A 23721-nucleotide genomic window follows, 5' to 3' on the forward strand; every position below is an offset into this window, starting at 1 on the left:
TTTCAGATTCCAGGAATTGTGTACAGATCCTTGCGACATGGGACTGTGCATTCTCATGCTGAAACATGTGATGGCAGCGGATTAATGGCACGATAATGGGCCTCAGAACCTTGTCACGGTATCTCTGTGCATGCAATTTTCCATCCATAAAATGCAATTGTGTTGGTTGTCCGTAGCTTATGCCTGCCCATACCATAACCCCACCGCGGGTCACTCTGTTCACAACATTGACATCAGCAAACCGCTCGCCCACACGATGCCATACCACATGTGTTGTGAGGCCGGATAGACTTACTGCCAAATTCTTTAAAATGATATTGGATGCGGCTTATGGTAGAGAAAAACATTCAACTCTGGTGGAAATCTCTGCAGTCAGCATGCCAATTGCATGCTCCCTGTGGCATTGTGTTGTATGACAAGACAGCACATTTTAGAGTGGTCTTTTATTGTCCCCAGTACAAGGTGCACCTGTGTAATGATCATGCTGTTTAATCAGTTTCTTGATATGCAACACCTGTCAGGTGGATGGATTATCTTGGAAAAGGAGAAATGCTCACTAACAGGTATGTAAGCAAATTTGTTTGCAAAATTTGAGAGAAATAAGCTTTTTGTGAGCATGAACATTTTCTAGGATATTTTATTTCATCCCATTAACCATGGGATTAATACTTTACAGGTTGTGTTTATTTTTGTACTATTACTGCACTGTTGGGTAGAGCTCTCAAGTTAAGCATTTCACTGTACTTGTGCATGTGACAAAACTTGATTATAAAATAATTACCCCCCCTCGCTAAAAATGATACTTACAAGTATTCTAATACTAATGTTCAGATATTCTAATACGCGTGCACATCCCTAACACATACACAAACCTTTATAGCCACACGGCAGAGTGCCAGTGTCTTGCCCCATTGGCAACACTATATCTATATCCAATATTTGTCACCGTAACAGTCCTATTGCTTCACCATATATCAAACATTGGATATATATATAAATAATACAGACTTTGATCAGGAAGATACAATAACTCCTCATAAGATGACAACGCAATTACTCATGGGGCTAATAGCCGGCAATACATTAGCATGGGATGTGAAGAAGATTTTAGCATATTGGTGAAAGGCTTAAAGACGGTTTGTGTAATTTCAGCAAATGCGGTGTTTTGCTTCAGTGTGTCCAAAGCAGCATCGATACAGCCATCTGCACTTCAAACCTCAAAACAAGCATGAGAAACCTCGACCGATGTTTGTCATGCTGTGCTCAGCATTAGCACTTTCTGTGAAATGTTAAGAAAAAAAGAAAAAACATGAAATGTGTGAAGGAGTGATGACTGGAGGATACCGGGAAGTATGACATTTGCTTTGATCATCTCAAACCCTTACAGACTTCACACAGTCCATTGAAACCAAATCCTGCTTGTAAATAACAAAACTAGCCCAAATGATCTTCAATTCCTCACCTTTCATTACTTTCACCTGCATCGGTCACTACACCTAACAGGAAGACAACTCTATGGACAAAACCCTATATCTACTTTCACATTTCTAATTGTGATGTGCAGAGCCATAGCATTTACACTGATGTCATCTAACATACTCTTTTATCCAGAGCGACGTACAGGAGCAATAAGGGCATATTGCCATATTTCGGGATTCGAACCAGCAACCTTTCGGTTACTGGCCCAACGCTCTTAGCCGCTAGGCTACCTGCCGCCCATAGCAGGTAGCTGGTCTGGGTCTGTGTCCCAGCCTTACCTCTTGTAGCAGTAGATTTCCTCAGGGTCTGAGATCCCATATTCTCTGAGCTTCAGGATCATCTGGGCACTCTTCTTCACGGCGGCATCGTATCGCTCGCTCCTGGACAGGAAGTTGAGGTCCTCACTTTGGAAGTCTGGGTCACTGATCACCAGTGACTCTGTGGGGGATAAGAGAAGATTGGGAGATTAAGACATCAGGGTAAACAGCGTCGGAAACCCAGACTTCTCACACAAAATGGGATTTTGGAAGGGTGGCTATGCGAGACGAGGTCGACCATTATGTACAAATTGTGTAGTATTACCATTGGATAAATAAATGTATCCAATATCATTAGCTACATTTCTATCTGCAACATAATACACCCCTGCCCGACTATTTTTTAAATTTTATTTCACCTTTATTTAACCAGGTAGGCTAGTTGAGAACAAGTTCTCATTTACAACTGCGACCTGGCCAAGATAAAGCATAGCAGTGTGAACAGACAACACAGAGTTACACATGGAGTAAACAATAAACAAGTCAATGACACTGTAGGAGAAAAAAAAAAGAGTCTATATACATTGTGTGCAAAAGGCATGAGGAGGTAGGCGAATAATTACTATTTAGCAGATTAAACACTGGAGTGATAAATGATCAGATGGTCATGTGCAGGTAGAGATACTGGTGTGCAAATGAGCAGAAAAGTAATTAAATAAAAACAGTATGGGGATGAGGTAGGTAAATTGGGTGGGCTATTTACCGATGGACTATGTACAGCTGCAACGATCGGTTAGCTGCTCAGACAGCAGATGTTTAAAATGGTGAGGGAGATAAGTCTCCAACTTCAGCAATTTTTGGAATTCGTTCCAGTCACAGGCAGCAGAGAACTGGAAGGAAAGGCGGTCAAATGAGGTGTCGGCTTTAGGGATGATCAGTGAGATACACCTGCTGGGCCGCGTGCTACGGGTGGGTGTTGCCATCGTGACCAGTGAACTGAGATAAGGCGGAGCTTTACCTAGCATGGACTTGTAGATGACCTGGAGCCAGTGGGTCTGGCGACGAATATGTAGCGAGGGCCAGCCGACAAGAGCATACAGGTCGCAGTGGTGGGTGGTATAAGGTGCTTTAGTAACAAAACGGATGGCACTGTGATAAACTGCATCCAGTTTGCTGAGTAGAGGATCGGTAGGATAGTCAGTTTTACTAGGGTAAGTTTGGCTACGTGAGTGAAGGAGGCTTTGTTGCGAAATAGAAAGTCGAATCTAGATTTGATTTTAGATTGGAGATGTTTGATATGAGTCGGGAAGGAGAGTTTACAGTCTAGCCAGACACCTAGGTACTTATAGATGTCCACATATTCTAGGTCGGAACCATCCTGGGTGGTGATGCTAATCGGGCGTGCGGGTGCAGGCAGTTGGAGGCCACGGAAGGAGTGTTGTATAGCATTGAAGCTCATTTGGAGGTTAGATAGCACAGTGTCCAAGGAAGGGCCAGAAGTATACAGAATGGTGTCGTCTGTGTAGAGGTGGATCGGGGAATCGCCCGCAGCAAGACCATAGATTGGCTGTGGTGGAAAAATAAGAAACACTAGCATGCTTCTCTGCGACTCTTTCGCATGTAGCAGTGTACAAAAAAAACAATTTGTTCTTAACTGACTTGCCAAGTTAAATAAAAACTTATGTTCAACTGTACCTGAAGCCTGGCTTTTCTACTTTAAAAGATTGGAACCATATCTTTCACTATGTAATAGGTCACTGCATCCATTATCTCCTTCCACCCCAAACGTTTATTGTCATAAGTGATTACGTTTGAAAAGGATGCGGCTATGGTAGTTTGTCTTTTAGCAGACGTTTTGGGAATCGACTGACTGGAATCGGCATTGCGTAGTTATCAGTTACAGGTGGTGGAAGGGGTTGATTGTACTTTTCGTAGCAATTGTCTTCCGACACATTTTGCACAGGACATTCGTTTGCTGAACATCCAGACCTCTTGAACCCGAACCACTCCAATATTACCGAGAAAATCAATATCGCTGCCCTTTTTGGGGATGATTTCATCCTCGCGCTGGCTTCCTCACTTTCCATGTTGGTGGAACTCGTACCGTGACACTTCTCCAGCGTTTTACAATTTGTGAAAGGCTGTCCAGGGTTGTGATTGGTGGATAACCTCTGTGCACGTATTGTCACGCAATTGGGACATGATTCGACATTGGGCTGACCAAGGTCATAACCGAACCTCGATTCTTGCGATATAGGCATTTTCCAAATCGCTCTAAAATATCAACTCGAATATACCGAGAGAAAGAAAAAACTCCATATATCGCCCAGCCCTAGCATGCTAGCTAGCAAGGTTGCTGCAAGCTGGCTATGTTATCTGGCATTGCTCAAATCAGAGCCTTGTTTATACAAAACAGCATGCACAAGTTACACATGAATGCAAAAAGTGGCCTTAATCGTGTCATTGGCTCACAATGATAAAACAACAGCTGACGGGTTAGAACTACTGTTACAACAACAGATAGATAAACAACTGTCCAACCTAGCCTAGGCAGAAGATAAGAGGTCGTGCAGATATATAGCGACCACTATCGGTTGCCTAGACTATGCATAACCAACCTTCGCCAATATAGGTCAGCTAGCTAGTTATGAAGCTAGCTAGCTAGCGGCTAGTTCAATGTTTTGTTTACACGTGTTTCGTGGTTTCGCGAGCAAAGCTAGGCTACACATACGAGACACGGTACAAGTCATTCCAACCTTACCAATTTCTCTTCTTCTTTTTGTCTTCTCGATGCCTCCGTCCAGAATATGTGTGAGTTTCTCCACGTCAAATGTAGCGTTCTCACGCTCTCTGGTTATGTCAGGATTCATGGCGAAATAAATGATATTTTCCCTTGCAAAAGACGACGTTGCGTGTGGCGATAAAATGTGAGTTGTGTAATCTTAGGACTGCACGAACCAAGATCAGCAGTGCAATAACCCGAGCCTGAATAATAATCGACGACTTCCTGAATTGGCTAGAAAGGGGGCGCGTAAAAAAACATCACGTTATATGTGACGTTGTGAAACATTACTGCCTTGAACTGACAAAACAGCCATCTGGCATCTTTATAGTATTTAGCCTATTTTACCCTTTGATAACTTATTGAGAAGATGCTTCCAGCACCTGCAGTCTTTCATTTCCTTTGGGAAGTCAACTCTGGTGCAGTCAAGGAGGGAGATTCAGTGAGAACATTTGGAAGGTGAGGAGTGTCTACCGCAGGAGGTTGGTGGCACCTTCATTGTTATTAAGAAAGGGTTCGTGGTTATGACTGGAGTGAATCAGTGGAATGGTATCAAATACATGAACCGCATGGTTTCCAGGTGTTCGATGCCATTCGCTCCGTTCCGGCCATTATTATGAGCCGTTCTTCCGTCAGCAGCCTCCTCTGGTACGATCTTTAACACACCATGTATAATCGTAGTTTTTAAAAATGATTAGTTATCCATTTTGGATTGCATGGCTAACATACTAGTTCATTTTCTAGATTAGTGAGTTACCAACCAGAGGAATCGAAGGCTACACTGTCTATCCAGCATGCAGCAAGACAGCACCAAGTTGTTGTTCAGACTACATTTGTTGAACCCTTTGACCCCATCATTGGAGCTCAGTACATAGTTCTGGGCGAGATTGAAAAAGCAGAGGGTAAGATTGGGTTTTTATTTGGTTTATATGCTTTGCAACTCCCAAAATTGTAAGGATTTAGGATTAATGCATTTTAAACCCGCTACCATATTACTTAAGATTGAATTGTTTGAACAACAGCTGCTTTGTCTTTATCTGTGTGTGTGTGTGTGTGTGTGTGACAAGAACTGAGTAACATGGTGTGACTTGCATGTGTTAGAGTTGCGTTAATTCAAATCTGGTATCAGGATAAATATGACAATGAGTCACCGATTGTATGCTATGTATTTTTTATTAGCTAAGCAATAAGTGGTAAATGCAATTTTCGTATATACGGTCTCTCTGTCCCACCTCGCAGGGCAAAACAGAGAACTGACTTGTTCTTGACAAAGTTATTATAAATATACCCTGACAGAAATAGTTCCTGCTTCCGAGCCGGCCTGTCAGAGTAGAGACTGGGCGTGGTTTAGACTCACCCAGCCTATCGTTGATTGTTGGCGCAGAGCTGGTCCCGGCCCCCGGGCGCTCCAGTTGATAGATGTAACTGTTGCTGTGAAGAATATCTATGCGCTCATACTCAATATCGTTATCTCGCACCTGGCTCCTGTTATCTAACAAAGGACAGTTTGTTCTCGCAACACTACGTTCAGAATGTTCCCCCCCAAACTCATTGCACAGTTCCTGTCTTCATGTTATTCTGTAATTTTCCATCATGAGAAAGGCCCATGGCCCTGAAACTGTTAACAATGTTTCAAGTCAGCTATGTTGCATAACCCATACATACATCCACACAAGCCAACAGCAGATAATATTCAATCATATATATGGTAACGGGCTATAGTGCATAACACAGAATACTCATGCATGTTGCAAAGCGGTGTACTGTTTGCTACATTTGCCTTGCCTGTCTGTGTGTGTGACATGGTGTAACTTGCTGCATGTTACAAAGTTGTGGTTAATCAGGTATAAGGAGGGGTGGTCATCATGAGGTTTAACTGAGATGGGAAAATACTGAACAACACAATAGCAGGAACTGAGCAACTGTTTCAACTAGGGTGTGATACCAGAACAGTGAGAATCTATACATTGACAGAGGGTGAACTCCAAGAAGCGCCAAGAGGCTCGGACTAGTCTGAGCGCCTGCGATAGGCTGAGCAAAGTCTAAACCACGCTCAGCCTCCACTGTGATAGACATAGTTCCAACTCGTCTGTTGGCCAATCACAGTATAAGAACGACTGTTTACGTACATCCTGTCAGTTCTCTGTTTTGCCCTGCGAGGTGGGACAGAGAGCCCGTATATACGAAAGTTGCATTTACCATTTATTGCTTGAATTTAATTAAAGATAAATAACGACAGATTGTGACTTTTATTCTTCCCGATACCGGATTCGAAAGACGCAACTCTTAACAAAACCCACTTACCTATCTCTTCACAGGAGGTGATGGTGTGATGATCCAAGCCCGCGTGCTGAACTGTGTGGATGGGGTGAACCTAGCCCTGCTGCAGAGAGGTGTCAATGAACAGAGGAGCTACTTCAGAGAGAGGGGGGAGAACAAGGGAGATGCTGCTACTGCTGCTCAGCCACGTGCTCCTCTCTGACCTGGACCCAAATAAGAATGAATCTGTCACAACTGCTGCACTGATACAGTGCTACTGGTGTAAAGTTATGATCCGGGTTGAATTGAATGTTCTTTTGTACATGTTGTAATGTTTCTATGACCTGATTTATACCTCGGATGGATTGTGTCAAAAGGTCATATTTTATGATGGTTGGGACATTTTCCCCAAGTAGCCGATGACATGGACATGGTCAAAGATTGAGACTGTGCCTCTAGCTAATTTAGAATGGCGAAGGGTGGAATTACACTATAAAAAGACTTCTGAGGAAATCCTGATTGAGACATAAAAGCTGCTTGTTCTGGTGCACTGTGACGTCCAGCCTTTATTTGTCATACGATATCAGTTCTGGAAGTCACCCTCTTCCTGCTGACAGAGTTAGGCAGGTTCACTGAATGTTGGGGTCAGGTGTATAAAAAGTAGATCAAGAAAATGCATACTTACATTCTTATTGTATCTAAGATAAAGAGGGAATGTTTGATGTGGCCATTTATGCAATGGTTACATTTTGTGAATGAAAACCGATATGTAGTTTGGAAATGTATCTTTGTGAGAAACATAAATGATTGATTTGATATTAGATGTATTTGTGCATGAGGTGTGTGTTATCATGTTGCTTTGTTTTTCTTTTCTGGTAGTTAATTCTTCTATTGTGTTGGAAATGAAGAAGCAAGCACATGTTGACAATCTCATCTTTAATAATTATTTTCTTGATGCAGTATCAAGGTTGCATTTCAAAGGATCAGTGTCAGGAGTACAAGACATAAGAATAATAAGAAATAGACAAGCGAAACCTAGTCAATAACATTGCACCATGTCCCATCATCTCTAGTAAAACGATAATATCAAGGATAAACAACAAAAAACTCCTTTGTGTCCTTTTATAAAGTAGATTTTGCTATCGCCAAACAAATTTGGTAAACAAAAGCAACTCAGCAGCAACAATCATGACCTTAGTGAGCTATGCAGTATTTTCAGACTAAATTAAATTATACATTCTGGGTAGTATTGATATCTATGTTTATACAATATCATTTGACTTCATATTATTCACCGTAGAGACAACAGTACCCTCCAAGCGCACTTAACAGGTCTATTATCTGGAAGAAAATCGCTGAGAGTTGTATGTGGGGGTGTAGCTGCTGCCAGACACTTTGGAGGAAGCAGGTAGCATCAGTAGGCCAGACTGAGGATCTGTCTTGCAGCGGGCCATCGCTTGCTTGTAGTTGATTTTATCCTTTGTTGTGGGGTCAACAATTTCCTTGGCGTAGTTGTACTCGTCCTGAAGCTCTCTCATCATGGTGCTGTCAATCATTTTGGCTCCAATGGCCTCCTGTATGCCCACACGGTCCGTGTTGTTGGGATTTACCAGCCCTCCCGTCAGGTGTTGCACCTCCATGTAACGCAGGGCAGTTTCTTTGGGCATCCAACCTTTCAGGACGGCCTCTCCCACCGACAGGCATTCTCTGGTCATGGGGTCCTCCACGCCAGTGTAGGCTTTCTGGGCGTTGAGTAGCCGCTGCAGTTGGCTCGAATCGATGAGTCCCCTCTCGGCTGCTTTGTGGACCGAGTATCTCTCCATGTTGCTGATGTCAACGATGCCCCCTGTAGCAGCCTGTGCTTCCAACAGCTTTTGTGCTGTGCCGCTTTCAATCAGCTTGCGGGCCACTGCACTGCGTATGGAGAGGCATGTGTCAGAGTTTGTGTCAATTACACCAGCGATAGGATATCTTTCCTTCGGGGAAGGAACAGGGGCACTGCTGGTAGGGGACGACTTTAGCGAGGATGCTGGCTTTGATGTGATTGAGTTGAACTTGGGCTGTTTTTCTTTTTCACCTGCGACAAGGAGGGCAAACTCTGAAATAGGCATTTTCCCATCCTTGTATTTTTGCAGATCATACTGGGTCAGTTTTCCATCTCTCAAGGCATTTTTGATAGAGTACTGCTTGCCGCTCTTGCGATCCTGCAGCACAGAGGTCTCCCCATCAGGTCCCATGGAAGTTATTTCCTCCCAATCGCACTCCAGCTCTTGCAGATGCATGTACTGGGTACGGTCGATCAGTCCCTGCAGGTAGGCTTCATATGGCGATAGTTCATTGCCAGTATCAGGGTCCAAGATGGTGATTTTAGTGGAGACATTGGTCTCCTTTGTCCGGGTCTCTGCATGGTCTTCCTTCTCCTTGTCCCTTTGGAGTTCCCTGATGGCGTTGTCTTTCTGGTGGATCGTGTCTTTCTCGTCCAGTATCTCCCTCTCCAGACGCTGCACGTCAGACTCCATCTTGACGCTCTTTTGCCTGTTGATCTGGCTTCTCTCGCTCATCAGCTTGGTCTGCTGCTGGAACGATACGCTGATGTCTTGCCTCTCAGACTCCAACTTCTTCAGCTCCCGGGTGAGGTTGTCTTTCTCCCTCTGCAAGGTGTCCCTGGCCAGAATGAGACTTGTCTCTTCCCGGGAAGTGCTTGACTGAGTGCCATTCAGTCGGTTGAGTTTATCAGAGAGTTGTTTGATTTTTTCCTCCAGGTCCTGCCTGGCATGTTTCTCCTGAGACACCAGGCCCTTCAGGCGGTATCTCTCTGCTTCTACAGCCTGGTCTTTCTCCACCCGGATAACCTCTTTGTACACCGTCTTCTCTACGGCCTTTTCTCGCTGAAGGAGCTCAAGCTTGACATTGGTGTTCCTGATGTTTCTCTGAATATTCAGGACGCCATTGGTTTCCTTGTCCATGTCTGAGCGAAGACCGTTGGTCATCCTCTCCAGTCTGGGGTCTCTCTCAACTTTCAGGACCTCCTCGACAACGATACTCTCCTCGACGGGCGGCGGGGCATTCTCCAGCTCTTTGATGCGCAGTTTGATCTGTTTAAGTTCAGACTCCACTTTAATCTTCGTCTGATGTTCATCACTCTGCTTTAGGATGTTCTCCTTCTCCTCCACTAAGGTTTTAAGTTTTTGCATCTCAAGCTCTAGCTGCCGGCGGGACTTAACCTCCTCATCCAGGCTCCTGCCAAGCTTATCATGCTCAACTATCTGCTTGGGGTCCTTCTGTAGACGCACCACCTCCTGCACCACCACTTTTTCCTCTGGCTTTTGTCTCTCCAGCTGGATGTACTTGTTTTGCAGGTCGAACACCATCTCCTCAATGGTACGGCGACGCTGTTGCTCTTCGCGTACCTCCTTTCTCAGCCGATCTGCCTCCTTCTCCAAGAGCGGATCATCCTCATACTTGAAGATATCTTTGGTCATAAGCTTTGTCTCCACCTTGGATTTTTCTGCTTTCCACTCGTCCCTCTCTTTCCTCAGGAGGTTAATCTGGTCCTCTACATTATTGTAAGTACGGTGCAGATGGTTCACCTGATCATTGAGCCTCTGTATCTCTCTTTCATTCTCAGGGCTCCTCTCCTCTTTCACCACGTCTTGGATGACTTCCTTCAGCTCCACCTTTGGCTTCTTGGAACGCAGGGCTTCCAGATCGACCATGACCAAAGTGATCTGGTCCTGTAAGTCAGAACGCTGCTTGTTGAAGTCTTGAACATCTTTCTTCAGACGCATTATCTCCAACTCTGTTTGTGGATCTATGCGGTAGATCTCATTGACGGTTTCCCTGAGTTCGACCTTGGGCTTCCACTGCCCCACCTCGCTATACCGATTTTTGAGCTGAGAGACCTCCTTGACCAGAGAGTCTGTCTCAATTTTCTCTCCCTCTAGGCCTGAACGAATCCTCTTGGATTCATTGATTAGCTCAGGGTCCTGTTCGACTTTCTTCACCTCCCTGGTGACCACCTTGGGCTGAATGGTGGGAATGATCCTCTCCAATGCATTGATCTGGCTCCTCGTTTGGAAGATCTCGTCATTCAGAGTCTTGCTCTTGTGGCCTTCATCTGCAATTTCCTTCTCAAATGTTTTAACAGCCTTGAGCATCTCTGGATCCTTCTCCAATCGAATCACCTCCTTTTTCATGATCTTCTCCCTGATGTTGGGTCTTGTAGCATTCAAGATGGTGACCTCTGTCTTCTGTTGAATGACTTCTCCCTCTTTTACTCGAACCTCATTCTTTATCTTGCCGATCTCGTCTTTTAACTTGGAGGCTTCTACATCCAACTGAGGATCTCTCTCAAACTCAGTCACCTCTCTAGTCACCAGTTTGGGCTTGATGCACTTGAGGTCATCCTCAAAATTGGCGATTTTGATTTTCACACCCTCAAGCTCACCCTGGGTACGGCTGCGCTTCAAGGCCTCTTTGTGGATTTGGTCCTCTAGATCTTTTAGGTCGGTTTCCAGTTTAGGGTCGCGGTAGTACTCGAGCACCTCCTTCTCCTCAACTCGATGCATCCCTTTACGGCTCTTCAGAGACAACATCCTGGTTTTGAAAGTAGCCACGTCAGTCTCAGCACGGCTGCGTCTATCGCTCTCCACACACAACTCTCGCTGCAGGCTCTTTATGTTTATGATTGGTTTTATGGTTGGTTCTATTGATTGTTTCTCATGTTTCTACAAAAAAGTAAACAACAAAAAAATACTTCAACATTTTCATCATTTTGTATCCGAAACACATTCAATTGATCAAAACTGGCAGTGGGAAAGAAGTTATGTTTAGCTAGATTTTCCAACTCACCTGAGCGATGAGGTTCTTAGCAAAGCCCATCTGATTGAGCAGCTGGTCGTTCTCAGCTGACGTTTTAGCATAGTGGTTCACCACAGCCTTTTCCTGTAATGTACAAAGAAGTACAGCCATCCTTCAGCTCACAGTGCTCAAGAAAACATGCAGGCAAACATGACGCGCCCTACGTTGGATCTGCATAGAAGTGGATAAACATGAATGTCATTTGTGTCTATTGACTTCCATTCCTTACGTATTACCTGGTTCTGCACAGAATCGGCAAGGGTGGAGGTGTGACGCCTTTTGGAATCGTTGGCTCCCACATTGTCGAGGGCGCTGCTGTATTTGTCAGTGTTGACCTCATATTCCTGCACAAGAAGTTGAAATTAAGATTTTATTATTCAATATCCAAATATTTAAATATCTGTTGCACAAAGAAACGGTTAATCATGATGGAGTAGGATAATGAGTCTTACATTGAGGATATTCTGCAAATCTTGGGAAAGGTCAACCACTCTATCCAGATCGTCTCCCTTCCTCTTGATGTCGTCCACCACCCTCTGCAATAAAAATGACCAAATTAAAACTTGATTGCAAAATATGTGTCTTACAATGATATTTGAAGATTATCTCCAACAATTTCAAAGCTTCTTGACACACAACACAAACAAACTGACCTTCTGGGAGGTCTGCTTGGAGTTGACCTGTGATAGGTCATCGCTGGGGCTGATCTTGTTGTCAGGCAGATTTTTCAGGAAGGAGTTCAGAGATTTGCTTGAGTCCTGGAATTCCTGGTTCTTGCCTGCAGCCTCTTGCAAGAGGCCCTCTCTGAGACAGAAAAACGCAATGAAAAACACTTTCACGATGACAAACTGAAAACAATTATTCTATTCATCTGACGTTCGAGCAAACGAATGGACTATTTTTGATACCATATATTTGCAGACATGGTGTGTGTGGTCAACGTTAGCTGACAGGCAAGTGGCCCTGGGCTCACCTCTCCTTCAGCTGGTTGTTGACGTTAGAGTAGCGGTTCTGTAGTTGTTTGACCTGGGTCCCCTGGCGATGGATGTCTGGGCAGTACTCCTGGTAGCCCTGCTGCAGGGAACTACACAGCTGCTCGCTGGTCTCCAGCTCCTGGCCCAGCTTTTTCAGTTCACTCTGAGAGCCCGCCACATCCTTACGCAGACTCTGTAGAGAACAGATACGAGAAATGTGTCCTGGTGCTGTGCTTTTAGCTAAATTTGAAGGGGTGACTGAAAAGTGTCCTGGTGCTGTGCTTTTAGCTAAATTAGAAGGGGTGACTGAAATGTGTCCTGGTGCTGTGCTTTTAGCTACATTAGAAGGGGTGACTGAAATGTGTCCCGGTGCTGTGCTTTTAGCAAAATTTGAAGGGGTGACTGAAATGTGTCCTGGTGCTGTGCTTTTAGCTAAATTAGAAGGGATGACTGAAATGTGTCCTGGTGCTGTGCTTTTAGCTACATTAGAAGGGGTGACTGAAATGTGTCCTGGTGCTGTGCTTTTAGCTAAATTTGAAGGGGTGACTGAAATGTGCAGTCAAATGATACAGTCCTTTATTACTTCAAGTCAACCACTAGGGTATTCTCTGGTCCAAATTGTTCAGGGATACTGTAGAATCTATTTGGTTCTCTTAAGACTGTTGAGGTGTGTCCAAAATGGCACACTAATTCAAGGCAGTGTAGGAAATGGTCCTGGTCCAAAGTAGTTCACTATATAGGGAATGGGATGCACTGGTAATTGTCCCGCCCACCTGGATCTCCTGGGTGCGGTCCTGAATAGCATTGGGGACATCTGGGATAGGGCCATCCTTATTCAGCTTTTCCTCAAAGCCAGAGACGATGCCATCCACTTTCTTGATCTGCTTCTCCAGGTTCAGAGATGCATTGGCCCTATAGAATAAGTGGCAAAAAATAAAAACGAATTAACAGCAAGATCCTCTGTGTGATGCTATTTTCTGATAATATCATATCGCTAAGACAGGTGATCGAGGATAATGTATGTTTGTAAAATGGTCGTACTTCTTGTTAAATAGGTCGGCCAGGGCTACGATGCCATCTTGCTTGTCCTTGGCAGCTTGAAGTTTGGCTGCAAGGCCTTTGGAGATGTCCTTCTCCAACTTTGGCTGCTCCATAGCTGCCAGAGCATCTGCTGCTTTCTACAAGAGGTACAACCACCGTATCATGAGAGTCAGTAAATCAAATCAAATCCAATTTTATTTGTCACATACACATGGTTAGCAGATGTTAATGCGAGTGTAGCGAAATGCTTGTGCTTCTAGTTCCGACAATGCAGTGATAACCAACAAGTAATCTAACTAACAATTCCAAAACTACTGTCTTATACACAGTGTAAGGGGATAAGGAATATGTACATAAGGATATATGAATGAGTGATGGTACAGAGCAGCATACAGTAGATGGTATCGAGTACCATCCTCACCAACAATAGCATAACTATCATCATCGTCATTAGACTCCTCATCGTTATCATCCTCTTTAGGAGGCGCGAATCCATCAATATCAATCTATAATTATTCAGATTTAGCTTGTTAACCAGCATGAAGATATACTGTACAGTTACAATGGCTGGTAGACATGCTTTCTATCTATCAAAAAGTAGCGGAATAGGGTACCATTTTGGATGTGCCCTTAGACTGCCTGAGGCTGGTCGAGTGGGTAATGTGGCCTGCAACACATATCACTCCACAGCGTGGGTACGAATCCCGGCTCCACCTCTACTCTCTTTCTCCCTCCTTCTCAGTCTCCTTGCTCATTTCCTCTTGTATCGGTCTCAATAAAGTTAAAAACAAGACTTTCTCTCGCCTTCTCTGTCTTCCTGCTCACTTCCACTTGAATCTGTCTCGATAAAGTTCAAAACAAGACTCTCTCTCTCTCACCTCTTGCTCCTTCAGCCTCTTGGCCAGGTCGGCGGTGGGGTCACTGCGGTCCAGCGGGGCCCTCAGACGGCTCAACATGCCCTGCTTGGCTTTGACCAGGTCCTCATCCAGCTTATCCAGCTGACCGGCCACAGCTTTAGCTTTGGGGTTGGATGGTGGGGCTACGTGGGGGACACAGGGCAATGATAATCTGGCCTTATCAATAGTAGTGTAGTATGCAGGGAATAGGGTGCCATTTTTATCTGCAGCCGTAGTTAATTTCACATATTGCATATGTACACATGTTCCATAAATACCCTTTGGCTTGGGGTTTACATGACGTGATTAATTGAACGTGATATCACAATGTGGTCTCAGGACAAGGTTGAATCAAAAGTTGGAGAAGCCATTTCTCCTTATTTACAGTTAAGGATCCTAGCAGTAACAGTAGCAGGTCCAGAGTTATTTGGAAGGCTTTGTTTTGGGGTACTGGGATTACTGGAGCAACTTTTTCCTCACCTGTGTATACGGGTTTCTCTTCGACACAACGGATCTTGTCCTTCATTGTGCCTAAATAAACAGCCCTCCTCTTCTTGATGTCGTCAAGCACATCACCATGTCTGCGCACGCGCACACACACACACACACACACACAAAAATCGTTAGAGCTGAGACATTTTAATTCACAAAATTGAAGTATTATTGTCCATATGCATGTCATATAATTGACATAAATGTGCTCCTGTTGCTTACAGGTCTACGGTGGCAGTGGCCTCTGGGTCAGGGGGTGGGATCAGGAAGCAGACCCCTGGAAAGGTTTTGGTTGCCCCACCGCTGGTCAATACATCCCAGTTCTCAACGTCTGAATTCGACTTGAGGGTGAACTTGTCCCCTCGAGTGAGTTCAGCCTAAAAGAACACAAAGAGAGAACTTTCCTCAGAATGGATCACATGCAAATATTCCTTTTCATCTCACAAACACAATGCCCAATACTGAGGTATCTAGGAACTTGAATTTATTTGAGTGAGTTCCCGAGTCACGGTAATGTTTGGTTTTTGGATGTTTACATGAGCCTACATTACGTTGCATGGCTTGACACACCTCTCAGTGCCGTGGTAGAGCATTCTATTCTACCCTAGTAGTCACGTCATTGCTTAGTAGCGTTATAAAATATTCTACAGAGGTTTGGAACCCGCTTTGACTTCATACCGTAACCTGTGGTGGAGGCTCCAGGACAGGGTCAAAGTTAAAAGGTGAGAGGTCAAGAGCAGCTGGTCATACCTTCTCAGTCTTCCAGTCACAGAGGGACTCCACAGTGGTGGACCTGGTGGGCGGGTAGCGGCGCAGCTTGAGGGGGGCGATGGTGGTGCTCCTCTTCCTCAGGTCAGCCAGGAGCTGCTCGTTGCGTTGCACCGTGCTCTCCTCAGCCTGAGAGATGGAGAGAGAGAGAGAGAGAGAGTGGGTAAAGGTGAAATTGGGACCACCTGCATTGCATTTCAGAATAACCATTTTACTTCACGTTATTTACTATTTATTTAATGTAGTAGGGTAATGTCATGATAACATTTGATAATGTGTGAAAGAAATGTAATGTCTTTAGAAGTGAAGTGTTAACACGCACACTACCATTTATTTCTCTATTGTGGTGCAGGGAGTTAAAGCCCATAAATTGATAATGTAGAAAAAAAATAATGGTCTTGAAAATGTTTTTTTTTTAATATATATTTATATGACAATAAATGTGATAATTAATGTGCAGAGGTAAAAGCATGAGTTGTATTTTTTTTTCTCAATATGAAATGCAATGTAGCATCTTTATGATTCACGGGTGTGTTGAAAGTTTACTGGCAAGCTAATACCAAAGATTCAATGAGATTGGAACAGTATCCAGATGTACAATAGATATCAGTGTTCACATCCTGGCATTACCTATATTTGTATTCTTGTGTGTGTGTGTGTGTGTGTGTGTATCAGAGAGGTTGGAAATAAGCAGAAGACAAATTTCCATCTAGTATGGACTAATAAACTATATCTTCTCTTACCTCCAGTTGTAGAGTCATCGCTGAGCCACTCCTCCCAGTTGAGCCTTCCACTTTCTTCAGGCTAGAGTTGAGGTCACTCAGAGACTCTGATAGTGTCTCCACATCTAGTTGGTACTGAACAGGGACACAGACAGACAACACATCAGAACATGGTATCTTTTTTCCACATACAGTATCTTTGACCTATCCAGTTTACTGATCATGCGGCAGTTTGAATGTCTATGGTAATGTGCTTAGGGACATTTCTGCTTCAAAACCAAACAGAAGATACCCTTTCCATTCTGGCAATAAAGACGGAAGTCAGAATATAATTCTAAGCTGATGACGATACTATGAAGCCTCGTTAATTAATGTATTCTGAGTGACATTTACCTTCTTGAAATCCTCCATGTTATCCAGATGGGTCTCTTGGCAGATGCACAGGTTGAGGAACTTCTGCCAGTCATTCCGTAAAGAATCTCTCTGAGCCTGAAACAAGTAGAAAGATGAAGCCATCACGGAAAAAGGGGAAATCTCGATATCTTTCAGGAACATTGTAAACTTGGTGGACCTACATGTAGAAGTCTAATCTACGGAAGAGTGATCGATTCTTGACTGAAGACAATGTGAAATGGTAATAGTCGACAAGGGGAGGTGTACTTAAAAGTTTGAATTGGTTATTGGCGTGTACCTGTATTGTGGTGCTGGCCGGGTGCTTCAGTTCAATGAGTCGATCTCCGTCGTCCTGGAGTTTGTTCACTTCGCTCTCATGGGACAGCAGGCTGTTGTTCTTAAAGTTCTGATTGAGATTTTTTAAAAAGAAAGAAATATGATGTCACTGAACATGGCTCATTCAGTAATGGAAATCTAAATGTACATCCACGTCAGAAACCTATGAAGCACCTCCTCAAGCAACATTTTCATACTTTATTGTTATGTAAAGTCCATTGACATTGAGTGACACTCTATTTGACCCCTAAGATGGACTCTCACCTCATACTGTCTACGGACGTCTGGAGGGTCCAACATGTGGTCGCTCCAGTCCTGCTTCAGGATTTTTGCCTGTTCGTCTCCTAGATAGGCCAGCTCCTTGTTACAGCCCTGCATATAGTCATACAGACTGCTCAGGTAGTGGTGCCGCCATTTTGAATTGTCCTGTGGGAATAGAACAGTATTATATAACAACTGTAAAGAGTCACACCAAAAAGAGAACAGATGTTACAATTACTTTTTAGGTTGAAAGTGAAATCCCACCGATCCCATCAGAGGAGGCTGGTGGGAGGAGCTATAGGAGGACGGGCTCGTTGTAATTGGCTGGAATGGAATAAATGGAACAGAGTCCAACACGGGGTTTCCAAATGTTTGATGTGTTTGATACTGTTCCATTTATTCCATTCCAGCCAATTACAACGAGCCCGTCCTCCTATAGCTCCTCCCACCAGCCTCCTCTGGATCTCATAGTACCCATATGATACACAGACTTACCAAGAGGTTGTTGTATTGTTTCTTGATGGCAGCATACTCCTCCTGAAACACAAATGAATTGTGGTCATGTTCACTAGCTACAAGATGTTTTCAAACACATCCATTAAATCCACGAACCCTTGAATTCATTGTCACAGAGGTGAGAGAGTTGAAGGGGTTACCTTGGTGCTGGTGGAGCTGAGCTGAGAGCTGTAGGTCTCGATCTCCTTGTGCAGTATGTTGTGTGCGGCGATCTGCTTCTTCAGGTCAGCCATGGTGGGCCCGTACTCTTCCGTGTTCACCTCCCTCTGAGAGACAGACACGCAGAACGGTATGGTCAATCATGGACACAATTAGACTCAGAAGAAAACTAAAAAGAGGCTTTATGGTAGCATGCATTCGTATGGGGTATCTTAAATGAACATGAACTGTAGGATAGCGATGAACTGAACGTTGTATACTGCTGTGCTCGTTGTTGTGTTGTGCACCGTTGTGTTAGCTAAGTCAGTCAATATATAGTACAACGGAAGTCAATTTCAGCTTGGATTGGTGACCAGAACAGTTTGTCAAGGGGATGAGCACCATGCTTTGATAACGATGTTTACAATATGGAGGCTTGGTCTTAAGTTAGTTGCCAAAGAAGAAGAGGACACTTGATTTTTACCTGTTTACGATTGAGCACTGAAGCCCAGTCGATTCTGGGCTTCAGCTCCACATCGTTGACAGGCTCATAGATATCCCGGTAGAAGGCACAGTCTTTCAGCCAGCGGTCATGGAGGTGACTGACACTGGAAGGAACAAAAGGTTGAGGGAGGGAGGGGGAAAAGACGTTTTAGTATGTTTAGCATGAGCATGATAACAAAGAGAACTGGCAAGAGCAACACGTTTTAGTAAACAAATCCAGATGGACCCTCACTGCATCCCCCAATGATCAAATGTCTTAAAGGGAAAAGTGGATTTCTGCAGAGACTAATCTTTTTGGAGCAGCTGAAGAGCCCAAATGATATCAGCGTTCATAAGAGATATCCCACTGGGAACACTGGTTGAATCAACGTCGTTTCCACATCATTTCAATGAAATGGTAGAATAGACGTTGAATTGACATTTGTGATCAGTGGGATGGGCCTAGAAGAGGTCACTCACTCGCTCTCTATCTCGCTGCTTTGGGGGTGTTTGCACTTCTTGGCCCTGTCCACATCCAGGAAGAGGTCATTCAGCAGGCCCTCAGCCTCAGACAGGTTGCTTGCCACCACTTTCTGGTGCTGGAGGGGGCGGTTTTTCTTCTCATTCTCTGCATCCTACATGGCAATGGGGATGAAGACAGTAGGTGAGTCAACAGAACAGTTAGTGGCCAGAATTGAAGTCCATGGACACACTATTATTTAGAGAGTAAGAGAGACCGTCAGTATGTATTCTCACCACAGCCAGTAGCTCTTCGGCCCGGAGGACATCTTTCTCCACCTGGTCGGAATTCTTCTGCATCCGTGCAATCACCAAGGCCAAGTCGTTGGCTGTGGACCTGTTTAGAGGGCAAAGGTTAAAGGTTAAAGATCTGATTTAGAAAAATAGCAAAGAAGATACAAAATACAAAAAGGAAAAAGGCAGAGAGAGGAATGTGGAAATGGAATCTCTGTCTGAATCGAGCACTTCAAGGTCCTAAACAAGGTCAAGGTCCTAAACATTTAAGATGGATGCAGAGGCCATTATCCTTGTGGAAGCTATCCAAATACAAAACCTTACACGCAAAATCATTAGATATAAAACCACAGGCTAAGAATAGATGTGTGTGAAGCTGTCCTCCGTGAACTCCCTTTGTCCAAAACGAACACTTTGTCCAAGACTAACAAAAGTCCAAATGTATTACTAGGACCAGGAGTTCTTATCTGACTTGACCAGGAAGAACTCTGGGCCATAGGTAGAACCTATAACTAGGGCACTGGGTTCTTGATGTTCAGGAAAAGCTCCTGGCCCTACATAAGACAACACTCTAGAACTGAAACCACGGGTGAGTCCCAAAAGGCACCCTATTCCCTTCATAGTGCAATACTGTTGACCATGTCAAAAGTAGTGCACTATGTAGGGAATAGTGTGCCATTTGGGACCTAAACCCAATGGTCTCTAGAGGTGACGACCTGGGATCAACAGGAGGGTGAATCACTTCCACTGCCCCACCTGAGAATTCCCAAAACGCTGAACATTCCATCATTCCACAACAACTATTTGTTTGTCTCTCTGTCACTCCCTCTGTGTGACTGTGACTGCCTGTATTGCTCTCTCTCTCTGCCGACCTAGTGGGTACTCTCCCAGGGCAGTGGTTCAAGGTAGAGCATTGATCTCCCGAGAGGGTTAGAAGTGTGTTGAATACTTTTCCACAGCTTAGAATCCAGGCTTTTCAGATTGCCTGATAAACTGTAAAATACTGTATGTAACTGTCGTCTTACAACTGTTCATCTGAGTTGGGATCAATTAATTTCACCAATTCAGGTGATATTCAGTGCATGTGTTGAAAATAGTCCACTATTTTGACTGTGTAGTTGTATTTGCTTAACTGACCACATTCCACGACCCCAACATTTCTGCCCATGTTCCTTATAAACCCAAGGAGCCATTTTGAAATGAAAGTGCTGCTATCAACAGTAAAACATGTATTATGATGTAATGAGATTACATATGCTTGTACCAGCAGCATAAGAGGACCGATTCAGTAATCTGTAGGTCTGTGTTCTCACGTCAACCTGCCCCTAAGGACCATAGCAGCACTGAAGTGATGCCACTAACCTCCCCTTTAAATACCAGCACTACAGGACTCACAAACCTCTTTAAACACCACTATCCCTCCAATGACAACTTCTACAGGTGATGGATTGGGTAAACTATTATTTATTTTTAATTTCACCTTTATTTAACCAGGTAGGCTAGTTGAGAACAAGTTCTCATTAGCAACTGCGACCTGGCCAAGATAAAGCCATGTATTCCCGCCTCATTTTCATTCCCATCTTTCTCTTGGGAGTCTTTTCACCAGTGTAAGGCTTACAGGTTACATCCCCATTAACACCAGTCTCCATTGACTCAACATAAACACCACCCATCCTGGTGCTAAGCAGGCCTGTGCTGAGGGTGAGACAAAAACAAAAGGTCAGGGTTGATTTTCGAACTTAGGGAAGCTCAAGTGATTCGTATTTTTCTAATCGGGTGACACTTGATTCATCGCTAATGTAGGCCTACAGGCTACGCTTTTGATGACGCATTGACATAGGAGTCATACTTGATTGATGGATGAACATTGATACAATTATATGTCCCTAACCTACCTTATCTATGTGCTGTATGTCCTACTCTTTCGTGCTAAAGTAGAAATCTTGATGCCATCATATATCCCTCCACGGGGAATGTTATGACGTGAATAGTCACCAAATCAATGTGAACCTAAGGAGCCATACCATTTGATGATGCCATCAAATTTTTGAATCTGTTTTACGTGACCTGAAAACATACACACATACACAAACAGGTGATTGAGAGCCCCTCTAATGCTTCTCCTGAGCAAATCTGACCTAAGGCCACATAAAAACCCTGCAAAATCTATGATAACATCAAGACAACCAAAGAGACAAACAAAACTTCTCTTCATATCTTTACATCGAACAAAAGCTGGTCTTCTTGACGACGGGCAACATGCCAAAACACACAGTAAACCATCCACCTTCCAATCTCCACTATCCAGTAGTTAGGAATGAACTAAACAAAGGAGATTCCAGAGGATTCTACGAGAAAGAGGGCAACACAGCAAACACCGGAGATAAGAAACAAATCCATGTTAAGGAAGAAGGAGAGGAAAGGAGGAAGGCGGTAGAGTGGAGAGGGTTGCATGACCGAGTTGGCTGTCGTTCCTTCAAGACTCACTTGCTGATCTTGCCGGACCCCTTCAAGGTATTACTGTCCTTCTTCTTGAACATCCTGGATCTTTTGGCGAGTGGACGTTCCACTCCACGGACAGAACTCAAGTCTCTCTATTCCCCTCACACTCTCTGTTCCTCTCTCGCTGTCACAGATAAGACACACACTCCCCGTGCCTATTTCAGTGTGTCCCCGTTGGTGTCAGCACTGTGATTAAGCTGACTGAAAGAGTACCTGTGCCCCTCCCTGTTTACAACCTATTTAGTTCCACAGGACCGGGCCAACCTGTTCTTACACACTCCTTCTCCTCACTCCTGCCCTCCTTTACTCACCTCTCTAGTTCAACCCTCCCCGTTCATTGGTTCACTGCCACTCATTGAGGTTTTCTAAAGTCACTGTCGCTATTTTGCTAGGGAGTCTGGAGGAACATTCCATTTCTATAAGGATCCATGTAGAATGACATATGGGCTTGTGGGTAATTAGATACTAATAAGTAGTGGAGGTAATGTAAACCTTAAACAAGGCAAGATGAAGTACAATCCTATCTTAGTGGGTGCCTGTGTACTCTGTTCCTATAATTTTTTAAACCTTTATTTAACTAGGCAAGTCAGTTAAGAACAAATTCTTATTTTCAATGACGGCCTAGGAACAGTGGGTTAACTGCCTGTTCAGGGGCAGAACGACAGATTTGTACCTTGTCAGCACGGGGGCTTGAACTTGCAACCTTCCGGTTACTAGTCCAACGCTCTTACCACTAGGCTACCCTGCCACCCTATAGTGTGTGTGTGTGTGTGAGAGAGAAGGGGGCATAAACAAGTAGAAATGTTGATATTGTAAAACAGGGTTCCCCAACTGGCGGCCCTCCGGTAGCTTTATTTGGCCCCCCCGGTAGCTTTATTTGGCCCCCAAGTTTTTCAAACTTTAATTGTTGGATATGAAAGACTAAAAACACCAGTAAGTGATATCCAAGTGATTTTAATTTTGAAATTCTGTTCCCAAGTAATTCCCTCGAAAAATAGAGGCACACGTGATCACCTACATACGTCAGAAATGTTTGAAATGGTTATGTTTGAGTGAAATATCATATCTGTTTGGGCTTTTGCCGGTCAATTTGCAGTTTATAAATGATTTGTAATTATGTTCCGGTCCCTCGATCATCCGCTCAAGAAGAAAATGGGCCTGCAGCAGATAGATGGTTTACTGTGTGATGATCCCTGTTGTAAAACAATCAATTACCAAGTATTATATTGATTTTGAAAAAGCAACAAAAATCTTTCTGAATCAAAGTTCAGAATATTAGAATGTATCCAACAGAGAAATGTTCTTTTACACATACCATAAGAACATTGGGTCTGTTCTATACATTGCTTGTACATATCCCTTACAGTGGGCTTCACAAATGTGACCAGATCTTTCTATGGGGGGCTTATGTCAAATGTAAGTGATTTTGCTTTATTTTTTTTAATATAAACTCAGCTTCAACATGTTTTTCATACACTGTTGGAGTAAACAGGGGAAAGTTATGGTGCTTTGAAAGTTGATAAACTTGCTATCCCATTCAGGAGATTTTTTTATTTTTAAAAGCTCTTCTTTGTGAACGGCCATTCGGCATTGTTCACAACCTCTTAAGCCCCACCCATCTCTTTAAGAATTCACACGTAAACGCACAACCAACCCGTCTGTATGGTTAACCAAACCATTATCCTCAGCCAATCATGGCTATCCATGAAGGATCCTTCCGGTATAGCTCAGTGCTTTCTCCTTGACTAAACTAGGCTCATCACTGAACATTTTTATTCATATTTATGGTTCCCATACACGTTTGTAATT

General features: G+C 43.8%; 3 protein-coding genes across 4 annotated transcripts in view; 1 reads left to right on the forward strand and 2 right to left on the reverse strand.

Moving 5' to 3' along the window:
- Positions 1–4606, reverse strand: part of LOC115103807 (peroxisomal acyl-coenzyme A oxidase 1-like) — a 28652-nt gene extending 24046 nt beyond the window's left edge. For both annotated transcript variants that reach the window (XM_029624767.2, XM_029624766.2), the window contains exons 1-2: positions 4498–4606; positions 1758–1917 (exon numbers count right to left, since the gene is read on the reverse strand). In XM_029624767.2, the coding sequence (XP_029480627.1) occupies positions 1758–1917; positions 4498–4606 (269 nt within the window). The remainder of the gene's footprint in view (positions 1–1757; positions 1918–4497) is intronic.
- Positions 4607–4860: 254 nt separating this feature from the next.
- Positions 4861–7600, forward strand: LOC115103808 (CST complex subunit TEN1). The gene is made up of 3 exons (XM_029624768.2): positions 4861–4977; positions 5263–5420; positions 6837–7600. The coding sequence occupies exons 1-3, from the start codon at positions 4889–4891 to the stop codon at positions 6998–7000; spliced, it is 411 nt and encodes a 136-aa protein (XP_029480628.1). The 5' UTR covers positions 4861–4888; the 3' UTR covers positions 7001–7600.
- Positions 7601–7696: 96 nt separating this feature from the next.
- Positions 7697–22117, reverse strand: LOC115103806 (envoplakin-like). Its single transcript, XM_029624764.2, has 22 exons — positions 21898–22117; positions 19414–19513; positions 19138–19292; positions 18659–18782; positions 18177–18302; positions 18016–18057; positions 17524–17685; positions 17222–17329; positions 16924–17019; positions 16552–16665; positions 15791–15937; positions 15263–15417; positions 15029–15129; positions 14531–14691; positions 13653–13789; positions 13385–13523; positions 12611–12804; positions 12291–12441; positions 12090–12173; positions 11874–11981; positions 11629–11721; positions 7697–11504 (listed from the first exon to the last, which is right to left on the reverse strand). The coding sequence occupies exons 1-22, from the start codon at positions 21948–21950 to the stop codon at positions 8115–8117; spliced, it is 5940 nt and encodes a 1979-aa protein (XP_029480624.1). The 5' UTR covers positions 21951–22117; the 3' UTR covers positions 7697–8114.
- Positions 22118–23721: the final 1604 nt, after the last annotated feature.

This window comes from Oncorhynchus nerka, linkage group LG21, assembly GCF_034236695.1.
Source record: "Oncorhynchus nerka isolate Pitt River linkage group LG21, Oner_Uvic_2.0, whole genome shotgun sequence".
NCBI classification, from domain to species: domain Eukaryota; kingdom Metazoa; phylum Chordata; class Actinopteri; order Salmoniformes; family Salmonidae; genus Oncorhynchus; species Oncorhynchus nerka.